Consider the following 11987-nt stretch of genomic DNA (forward strand, 5'->3'; position numbering starts at 1 on the left):
ACATAGACATACACAAACACACACACACATTTCTCTGACATCTTTCCAGAAAAAATATGGAACTAATATTAGAATCAATTACCAATTTACTTTAAAAAAAAAAAAAAATGAAACTTTAGATGTCTAATTAGTATAGCATATTATGAATAAATTATACATTATATGAATGGGGTGGGGGCGAGATGGTTCTTGTAGGTTGTTGGAGAGTTACAGAAAAATGTAGTTTTAAATTTTGTATGAGGTACGGGTGAGAGGTGAATAAGTTGGGTTACTTCACAACGCCCAAATAATGAAAAGGAAACGAAGTTGGAATTTATACCCAGAATTATTACAAGACTAACAGTTGCAAAGAATTTAGCTTGCTAATTATTGTTTCATAACAACAACAACACCAGCAACAATTTTGTATTGAAAGAAGGCTACCAATTAATACACAAGATTGAATTTAATCATTCACACATGTCTTGGTGCTTATCTTATCGTCCCAAATACAGCATAAGGTGAAGTCAGTACAAGCAGGATTCGAACACAGAACATATAAAGGCGAGAGACATAGAATTGATACACGGTGGGAAAAGCATGGTTGTGAGGTTAAGAAGTTTGCTTCTCAACCACATGGTTCTTAGTTCAGTCCCATTGCATGGCACTTTGGGCAAATGTCTTCTGTTATAGACCTGGAACAACCAATGCTTTACGAGTGAATTTGGTAGTTGAAAACTGTATGGAAGCCTATCACGTGTAAATATTTGTGTGTATGTGCATGTGTTTGTCCCCCGAACTACCATCGCTTGACGATGGTGTTAGTTTGTTTACATCCTTGTAACTTAATGGTTCAGCAAAAGAGTTCTGTAGAATAAGTGTCCAACTTAGAAAAGTACTGGGATTGATTTGTTCAACTAAAACCCTTCAAGATGGGGCCCAGCATAGCCACAGTCCAATGACTGAACAAGTAAAATAATGAAAGAGAGTTTCATAAGCTAATGCTTCTGTCTGTCTGTCTGAACTCAGAACATAAAGACAGATGAAACACTGCTAAGCATTTCTTCCTGCCAGCTCGCCGCCTTCACACTTCAGTAGTATTGTTATAATAATTCTTTAAGGTAGCAAGCTGCTTAGCAGCATTTCCTGTCTTTACGTTCTGAGTTCAAATCCCGTTGAGGTCAACTTTGTCTTTCATTTTTTCGAGGTTGAGAAAATGAGTACCAGTTACATGCTGGGGTTGATGTAATCGACTCGCACCCGCCCCCAAAATTCCAGGCTTTGTGCCTATAGCAGAAAGGAGCATTAATAACAATTCTAATTTTGGCACAAGGCTAACAACTTCAGGAGAAGGGGTACGTCAATTACATTGACTCCCCAATATTCAACTGGTACTTATTTTATCAAACCTGAAAGGAAGAAAGGCAAAGTGGATCTTGGCAGAATTTGAACTCAGAATGTAAGGATGAACAAAATACCACAAAGCATTTTACCCAACATGCCAACAGTTCTACCAGCTCATGCCTTAACCCATTAGTGCCCAATTTTTTTTATGTGATTTATTACCAAAAATTTTTTTTTTAAAGAACTTTATCTGATACTAAATATATAAAAATATTTTTATTATAATATTTGAAAGACACTCCAGTTTTGATGACTGACTAAAGATATCTCAGAAAAATACAGGTGTTGCAGAAATATGATTCAATATCCTTCTGGTCCTAAAAAAAGGACCATGGGTGTTAATGGGTTAATAATAATAATAATAATAATAATGGTTTCAAATTTTGGCACAAGGCTAGGAATTTTAGGGAAGATGCTAGTTGATTACAGCAACCCCAGTCTTCAACTGGTACTTAATCAACCCCTGAAAGGACGAAAGGCAAAGTCGACCTTGGTGGAATTTAAACCCAGAAAGTGCAGACAGACGAAATATTGCTGAGCATTTAGCCCGGCATGCTAACAAGTCTGCCAGCTCACCACCTTAATAATAATAATTTAGACAAGTCCAGCAGTGGTTAGCCAATATCATCAATACTTGCCTGCGATTTTAATTTTATTGATCCCAGAGGGATGAAATGACTTAGGCTTTCTTCCTTCCAGGGTTCTAATTCAGACTCAAGACCAGCAATTTAGAAGGAAAAGAGTAAATAAATTACACTGAGCAGTAATTGATTGGTATTTAATATTTGACTGGTATTTAATTTTCTCAGCTCCAGAGTGATGAAAAACAGAGATGACGTCAATGGAGTTCAAACTGGTGGCAAGGACCCAAGATGTTGGGGGAACAAAACAAGGAGGTGGGGGCAAAACACAAACAAACAAGAAACAGTTTGATGAAGTGAACAATAATAATAATAAAGACTCGTCAATAAACAGATAATAAATAGAACAGTCGAGAATAAAAATAACAAGAAAGGGATCCTCAAAATGGGAATAACAAAGACGAACTCGGAGGAATTTGAACTCAATGATTCTGCTAGCTCCCCACCTTTAGCAATCCTAATATATTACTGGTACTTATTTGTTGTCAGCATTTGCGTTACCCAAAATGGGGAGGAGGTATGACCTGAGGGGAAAATAGGCTGCTGTTTCTAGCAAGTCAGACGACTACATAGAAGTGATCTCGATCGTTTCACTGGTTACTTTATTTTACTAAACCCAACGCGATTCAATAATAATAGTTTCTGTATTTGGTGCAGAAGCAACAAGAGTGGTACAACTGGCGAGTACACACAACGTTGTAAGAAAATTTCGAAATATATCCGATATAATTCCACTCGGTTATAGCAGTACCAATAACCAATATACTTATTCACTTCAAGGTCGGTATTATTAAGGTCCGACAGCGAGGAGAGAGATGTGTATGTATGTGGGTGTATAAATCCCTGTGGACTTATAATAATATACATTGTTTAACCAACCATCAGACAATCATTACCAAAAAGGTTAATGTCGGGTAATAAAGTAAACATTAACCAAAAAATCTTTTCGGAATGTATACGACTAATGTTTGTTGTATATATTTTACCGTAATATTCCAGTTTTAAATGTTGTTTTTTTTTAAACTTATACTATCTGTTTTAATTTACGACTACTGGGAAAAAAATCATTCCAAGGGCAGGTGTTTGATTGAAATAAAAAAAAAAACACTATAGTTGTAAATTGAAAGACGGAAATTTTAAAGTCATTGTTATCATTCCAGAAATAAAACAAACTTTGTATACAGTTATATATATGTATTTACGAATCTACAAAAACTAAAGGGCGGGAAGGGTATAATGAAGATGTAAAAAAAAAAGTGGGGGCTGTTAAGAACATTGTAGTATTATTGTTGTCAAAAGAATAGGGGACATCTGAACTTCCTAAGTTTTGCCTGCCTCACTTTTTCGAATTTAAATCAGGCCGGCGTCAATTTTACCCTTAACCAGATTCACTGTATCGAAACAATAAGTAACATTTATCATTTAATTAATTACAACGAAAGATCGCCAAAAAAAATTTTCTTAATAGGGGGCTTGAAATTAGTTTAAAAAATCGATGTTCATAAAGCAATAATGTTTGGAAAAAAGGGTCATCCGTAGCGAAGCCAAGTGCTGCGAACCGGTTTCAATTCTCAAATAGAGCTATTTCGGTCTTAGCGCAATTTTTTTTTCTCCCCTAAAGGGGTATGCCATGAATATATCCTATTATATTACCCCTTACTCAACAAAATAGACGTTTTATATCTGGTGAAAATAAAGCATCTTATTTTAATTAAAACAGAGATTACATTCCAGTTGTTGTTGGTATTTAACCCTAGAAGAGATTCGATAAAGTGTTTCCAACCTGAATATTCCAGTCTTTTTTTTTTTTTTTTTAAGCAGTAAGGTGTGAGGTGATGGAAATTTGGCAGTTGTTTCTAGCAGTTCGAGCAACTACGTAGAAGATCCTTTGGCAATTTCAGCTAGCAAGACGGTTTCGATACACGGTTCCAGCTAATTCGTTTCACTTACGCCGCTAATGTCTTTAAAATAATACCTGAACATCATACAATCTCATATTTGTTTTACTATAAATTTGAGACCTCTGTAACTGCGTAAGAAATTATAATTCCATTTACTTACCAAGATTTTCGGTTCCATTGGAAGTTTGAGGGTCAGCGAGAACTTCGGCTGAGAGGGGAAGACAAACGAAGAATTAGACAGAAGAAACAGCGAAGAAAAAAAAATCATCAAGAGAAATCCAAACGGATTGAATATTAATTCATTGAAGTAGCAGTTTATATCCTAAGACTGCATTACCTTGCCTTAACGATGATAATAATATTAGAAGACAGGTTAGGACGGACATAAGTTGAAGCAGAATCATGCTTGGTTTAGCAACACAAGTTGACAAGCTACGATTACTTCCTAACCAATCAAATTGTAGCTTATATATAATAGTTCTATATTATTTGTAACGTCATCGACCATTTGTCTGTTGACATTTAAGTGTAAACTAATACAAACACACGTGTCAGAGTATTGTTTAAACAATACAGAGTGTGAGGAATTTCTCTCGAGACACAGATCTAAGTGTCTGAGCAATTAGCAATTAGTCGTCTCTAATGGAGAAAACTCGTGTTCAAAGGAATGCCAGCATTAATTCGACTTTTCCTTAGAACTAGCATATCTAAGATTACATTATCCATTGTCATCCGTTTTTTAAGACAGTAGGGTGTAATCTGAGAGCAATTTGGCTGCTATTTCTAGCAGGCCGAGATACCAGTTAGAGACTCCTTAACGGACTGTTAGTTTCAGAATACAAAACTGCGAATTCTTTAAAAGTAGTAGTCACACACACACACACACACACACAGATATTACAGGTAACTAAGTGAATAAGTAAAACTCTGATACTTTATTTATTTTACAAAATTAAATTAGAAAATTAGACAAAACAGAGAAAATAACTAAAACAATTCACCACCTTGGGTTAAAAGGTTGGGGTGCTGGGAAACCTCTCTAATGGCTATTGAGGCTCGCCAGCACATTTGCAGCGTTGCCGCGGTGATGGCGAGTCTGATACGCTGGAACAGCCAAGCGCCCTCATGAGCCTCGCCAGTTACCTCTGCTAACGTATATTTCCGCACGCAATGTACATGCTTTAAATCGGTCGACGTAATTATACGCCGCCTGACTTAGAACCTGTCCCGAGTTAGTACCAGTTCACTTGTCAATTGATAGGCCGATTAGATGGTTCGTGCACCAGCGTAGCTAGAGAGTGTGTGCCGCCCGGGGCACCCCTTCCGTTTGCCGCCCCCGGACCCACGAAAAACACATATTGCCTACAGCAATAGCCTACGGCAGGATGAACAGTGCCGTCCGGGGCGAACCCCACCCCAGCTATGTTAATAGTTTCACGTAAATATTTACAACCCGATAGGCTGGTCCTACCATTCCGGCCGGCCCCGTCAACTTCATTGTAGCGTTCTGTTTCATCGAATTTATGGTCTTCGCGCCAAGCTACACCAAGCTCCACCACCTCACCAGTGGATTCTTCCGGTTCGGACAATGACTCGGAGAATGAGTATTTTCCAAGTACAAAATCAGATGATTCCGATAGCGATTATGATGTTCTGGTCTATCGAAAGTACAAGCGGGCAGCAGTGAATGACACTGAAAGGTAGTATGATGGTGTAGCAAAGGATGTTTTTGAGGTAGCAGATGAAATAGGCATGTGGACGACATCCAAGTAAAACAATGGGGAATCATCGGATTGTGGTTTAAATAATTTATTTAATCGACACTCGCATTTACGTGTTGTATACACCAGAAAATTCACTACATGACATTACCAACTTGCTTCGAGTTGGTTAAGAAGAAAATAAACAGGGGAAATACTGTGTCAATGTGATGAGGTATAACCAGGCATGTTTTGTGTCTGTGTGTGCGTTGGTCATTCGTTGGTGTCTGCTACTGTGTTGGGTCGTTCATGCTGAATATGTGGTTTTATGTTGGCTGCTTGACTGGCGCAAGTTACTTGCTGGCTGTCTGCTTGGTGATGGCTCTCCGCCTCTGTCGTATGTCTGTCTGTATTTATAACGGTCATGACAGCTAGAAGGACAGACATACCGCAGGAGTAATCTCTACTTATGAAAGTCGCCTCCTGTCCACTTGAACCTTAAATGACACGGCTCAGGTGATAGGTCGAAGAGAAAACCATCCATCACTTTTTGACAGGACAAAGAAATTTCTTTCGCGCCTGTTTGGTCAGTGGTGGATCAGACGAACGAGAATCCTTAGATTCGGTTTCGAATCTCAGCTCGGAAAAAGGAAATGTTAGTTTTTACACCCTGCTGATACTGATGAGCATCGAGAAGAAACTGATTCTGGCGTCATATAAGGAATCGGGATCCAGCTACGTCGACTACTTTCTTTCCGAAAACGATGCCACGTGATCGATTTTTGGCGTTTCTTCGAAATCTATATTTCAACACAGGCGAGAACCACGATAACAGGCTGCACGAAATACGTCCTATCGTTGACAAAGTGGCTGAAAATTTCAGAATGGTGTATGTCTCCACATAGGACATTTGTACTGTCGAGAGTTTGTAGAAATTCAAGGGAAGGCTCCGATTCAAACAATACAACTCGACAAACTTGCTCGCTTTGGAGTCAAACCTTATAAAGTATACCAGTCAACTAGCAGAACCTATGGCTACACTGGTCAGGACAGATTGGATCTTCCAGCGTCTATTCTAGCGTCAACTGATGTCGTGTTGTCGATGAACGAAAACTTGACAAAGGTTTCAATATTTATATGGACAACTAGTTTTCCAGTTCAGACCTCCTCCTGCAGCTGCAGGCGAGGAGGACTAATGCCTGTGGGACTGTGAGGACGCACAAGAAAAACACGCCACCCGATCTTCACAAGATGAAATTTTGAAAGAGGAAAATAGCGTACCGATGCACTCATAGTGACATTCTCGCTCTAGTGTGGCGTGACTAGAAAAACGTCTGCATGTAATCGACAATGCATTTTGCAAGCATGAAGGACACTAGGAAACAAGATGCGGACGGTAATGCCATAATGAAACCTCGTGTAGTTGTTTCATACAATGAAAGGATGAGCGGGGGTCGATCGCTCAGATCAGCTGGCGACAACACACAAATCGGTGAGAAAATTTGTGAAATGGTACAAAAAATCTTCTTGTATATAGTGACATGTGTGTCGTGAACTCACATTTGATTTGGTAGGTGCTTGGCGGTGTGGGGGATGGATTGACATTCAGGAATCTATTGTTCCGTGAAATGATAGAATCACCAGACCTGCCAAAGTACAGAACGCGTGAACGTCCCCACTCCTCACCGCATGGTGAAGGGAAGTGGGCATTTTCCACGATTGCTTCCCACCCCAACAATGTCAAGAAGACAAATTCTTCAAAGAGAAGCACAGTATGTAAAGCAAAAGGGAAACGTAAGGAAACTAAACACCATTGTTCACAATGTGATACACCACCGTGTGTGGTACTCTGTTTTGAACTTTATCGCACTAAAGTTAGTTTTTGAATTCATGTGATTATAAATAAATTAAGATGATCTAACTTGTGCTGTCGATAATATTATTCAGGAATAATATCGCATGAGCGTCCTTCATAGGGGTATAGTTTAGATAAATAAACAATACTTGCACTTACAGGCGTAGCTAGGGGGTGGGGTAGGGGCGGCCTGTCCCGGGTGGCACTTTTAAAGGGGCGGCAATTTTCATCCTGTTGTAGGCTATTGCTGTAGGCAATATGTGTTTTTTTGTGGGGTCCGGGAGCGGTAAACAGAAGGGCCGCCGCGGGCGACACACACTCTAGCTATGCTAACGTTTCTTCATTGCCCACAAGGTGCGTCTTTGTTTTGCAGTGCTTCTCCCTTGTTCATCGATTTTTACGATGGCTGAAACGAAGGAACTGCGTGCTTCCGTGAAATTCTGTTTTCTGCTGGGGAAAACGATGGCCGAAACATTTGTCATACTTCAAACAGCTTACAAGGATGCTGTCATGTTCAAAAGACAAGTTTACGAGAGGTTTTCATGTTTTAGGAATGGTCACTTGTCACTTGAGGACCAACCTCGTTCAGAGCTACTGTCGACCTCCCAAACGAATGAAAACATCGTGAAAATTCATGGACTGATGTTGGAGAACCGTCACCGAGCAATTGATGAACTTGTTGATATGACTGATGTGTCCTGGAGCTCCTGCCAACGAATTTTGAGCGAGGAATTGCGAATGAAAAGAGCTGCAACAAAATTTGTGCTTCGCTTGCTCACGAAGATCAAAAGCAGTCACGACTGAAATAACAGTTGGAAGTTGATCAGGACCTTTTTCGATGGTCAACACTGATGACGAAAGTTGGTGCAACGGAATTTGCAGATGTGGGAGAGGTGAAGAAAAAAACCGACGGAGGCGTTAAAAGGCATCACTTCACAAGAGTTCCAGCACCGCTTCTAACAGTGGAGAACGCGTCTGCACCGATGCATTACTCCAAATGGAGAATACCAAGTGAATTAAATAATATACTATTTCATTATTGCCCACAGGGGACTAAACGTAGAGGGGACAAACAAGGACAGACAAAGAGATTAAGTAGATTACATCGATCCCAGTGCGTAACTGGTACTTATTTAATCGAACCCGAAAGGATGAAAGGCAAAGTCGACCTCGGCGGAATTTGAACTCAGAACGTAGCGGCAGACGAAATACCGCTAAGCATTTCGCCGCCTGAATGAAATATTATTGGAAAATTCCACGGCCTCGAGACGGCTCCAGAATTTTCTGCATGCGTTCCTCACTGAGTCCCTAAGAAGACCTTCGAACACGTTCTTGATCTTAGCCACCAATTCAGCCTTTGTGTTGCTGGCAAAGCAGTTGATGTCTTTCTCCATCACATCTCACACATAGTAACCCGTGGGATTACCATCGGTGGGATTAAGAGGCCAAAATTGGGGATAGTGAAGTCGTAGGTGTTCTCCGACAACCACTTCTGACTCTTTCTGCCGGTATGACAAGGAGACGAACTCTGCTGTTACACATACAGCCTTCCAGCAGCAACCCTCAAGCACAAACATCTGAGCTTTTGCATAGGGACTTCGCAGCAACCAGAAGTTGTCTGTTAATCTCAAATTCATGAAAAAACTTTCACAAGGTCTTCGAAACAAACGTAGCCCTCTTGGCAAAGTTCCCACGAGTTCTCGAAGATTTGCTGTAGAATGAATATTTGATCGGTTGCGCTGCGTTCAGGGCGGAAGCTACACTGTTCTTCAGCAAACCTAAACTCGACAATTTTCCTACATGTCTTTGACACATACGATTTTATAGGGAAGTTCATCATGGAGACACTCTATTGTCTGCCTTCTTAAAATTGGGATTACACCTTCGATTACCATTGCTTTGATGGCATTCCAGAGGTCCAAAGCCATCGGGCATACTCGAGTCAGCCAGATAATACCTTTTCTATTTATGGTTTTTAACACCTTCAACCGAATTTCATCCTCTCCAGTGACATTGCTACATTAGAGCGCTTTAATCGCCTCAGTGACTTTAGCCTCTGTGAGGTTAGTCTTCGCTTCTAGACGCACCTCGTGTCCACCAGAAGACTTTATCGTGAAAAGATGTAGGAGATCAGCAAAATGATCTTCCCTGCAGAGAGAAAACCCCAGCCGAATTCTTAATGACAGATATAGAAGAGATCTTCTTGTTACAAAGTCAGTGAATGATCAACCAGAATACTTTATTGGTCAATTTAAAGTCAGAGTGGAATGAGAGTTTCTGAAAGGATGTGGGACTCATATTTCATTACCAACATCCACTTGAGGGGTGAAGAATGTATCCAAAATTATTTGATATTTATGGTGCATTATACCTGTGTAGGAGGCGCAATGGCCCAGTGGTTAGGGAAGCGGACTCGCGGTCATAGGATCGCGGTTTCGATTCCCAGACCGGGTGTTGTGAGGGTTTATTGAGCGAAAACACCTAAAGCTCCACGAGGCTCCGGCAGGGGATGGTGGCGAACCCTGCTGTACTCTTTCACCACTCTCACTCTTTCTTCCTGTTTCTGTTGTGCCTGTAATTCAAAGGGGCCAGCCTTGTCACGCTGAATATCCCCGAGAACTACGTTAAGGGTACACGTGTCTGTGGAATACTCAGTCACTTGCACGTTAATATCACGAGCAGGCTGTTCCGTTGATCGGATCAACTGGAACCCTTGACGTCGTAAGCGACGGAATGCCAACATACCTGTGTAGAGCTCAGTGTAGTACCTGATCTCAAGTTACGTTCATCATTAGGGCCCTCAACAACACTTGCAGACCGTCTTCTGTTAGTAACGACCCTTTAGTAGCATTCTTTGCAGTCAATTTACGTGGAGTTGCTGGAATTTGAGTATTGTCATTTATATTCTCAGCTTGCTTTTGTTCAAACGATACCAGCTCCTCGTTAGATAAATTTTCTTTGTGAGATACTGATAACACAAATACGTCATTCTCTAATGACTTCTCCAAATCCTACATCACTTTATGCTTGTAGAAAACTTGCAACATCATGGATAGTCTGGCCACATATTTTTCCAAACACCGTTCATAGTTGGGGGTTTCATTTCACCCCTTGACTCAACTATGTTATCCACAGCATCCACTGTGTTTTTCAAAGTCTCTCGCAACAAGTTTATTCTCCCTGTAAATTGTACTCATATACTGTTTGAAAACTCAGATAATGTGTTTTCCAATAAGCTATAACACCTAACACATTGTAGCGAACTCTAGTGAGCTTCCTCCCTTATATCACATACATACGAACAGCTAACCTTTGGGTGCTGTTTTGGACCCCGTTGTGTCTACCCCTCTGATTGGTTGGTATTGGCACAATATGTCTCTTACTCTATCGCGCACCAATATGCAACCCAACCAATCATAGCCTTCAAATAAATCCCGAGACAGTTTTTTTCTAAACTGCATTTGAGCCTACCGTCAGCTATAAAAGCCTTCTAAAGTCTAACCACTGACCACATTACAGCGACCTCCATCTTCGTCACCACCACTGATGTTTCTCACCGACGTCGTCAACATCTACACAGCACCAACACACTGCACCGGTTCTAACATATCGCTGTTCGTGAGCTTCTCACCAGGGTTAACAGCTAACAACCTACGCAGATGCACAGCTTGTGTATATATACGTGTGGCCACAATAAAGGTGTTTAAGTTATCACCTTTGTTTCATGTATTTCTTTACCGGGTTGCTACCAAATAAGATTACAACCTTCTGAGCAGAGTCACATTAGATTGAATACCACCTATCCATCTAACACCTTTCCACTTCGGCTTGAGCAAAGAAGTATTCTTGAGGTATTTTCTACTTTCCCATTATCAGAAAACTAATTTCAGTTCTGTGGGTGGCTTGGAGCATTGCCTAAAATGAGCAATATTTTGTTGGAAATATGCCTGACACTGAGATTTTCTACATCAGGACATAAGTGTTTGTGAACCACTTTGCGAAATGGCTCTTAATCATCCATGCCTTCTTATTTAAATGACGAATCAGAAACAAATTAAACTTTGCGTAACCCTTGAAAGTATTACACGAGTAGGGACTTTTAATTTAATTTCACCAGCGGCATTTCCTCCCAGAAGAAACATCAGACGATTTTTAGTAGCTTTAAATCCTGGCATTGACTTTTGTCCTCGAGAACTAAAAATTATAATAGACATAAGCTTCTAGAAAAATGGAGTTTCATTAAGATTATTTACTTACTCTGCTATGTAGCCCCCGCACCCGAATTCTTTATTTTACTTAATTTTTTTAGCTGCGCAGGATAATTAGTAACAGCCTTAGTACACGCAATAGCAGCTTCACCAGTCAATTTTATTTGTGCAAATTCAAGTATTTCTTAAAACATTAAAATCAGCCTTTACTAGCCGGGAAATGTTTTTCATTAGTAGCTTCACCCTCGTTTTTCTTTAAAATCATCTTGACTTTGGCTCTGTGTGTGTGTGTGTGTGTG

The 11987-nt window shown here is 40.3% G+C and overlaps 1 protein-coding gene across 1 annotated transcript in view; it reads right to left on the reverse strand.

The window, feature by feature from the left end:
* LOC106881160 (beta-1,3-glucosyltransferase) overlaps positions 1 to 4358 on the reverse strand; it is a 33268-nt gene extending 28910 nt beyond the window's left edge. The window contains exons 1-2 of the mRNA XM_052973152.1: positions 4263 to 4358; positions 4086 to 4133 (exon numbers count right to left, since the gene is read on the reverse strand). Coding sequence (XP_052829112.1) covers positions 4086 to 4133; positions 4263 to 4329 — 115 coding nt within the window. The 5' untranslated portion in view covers positions 4330 to 4358. The remainder of the gene's footprint in view (positions 1 to 4085; positions 4134 to 4262) is intronic.
* Between the last annotated feature and the right edge of the window lie 7629 nt (positions 4359 to 11987).

This window comes from Octopus bimaculoides, chromosome 1 (genome assembly GCF_001194135.2).
Source record: "Octopus bimaculoides isolate UCB-OBI-ISO-001 chromosome 1, ASM119413v2, whole genome shotgun sequence".
Classification (NCBI taxonomy): Eukaryota; Metazoa; Mollusca; class Cephalopoda; order Octopoda; family Octopodidae; genus Octopus; species Octopus bimaculoides.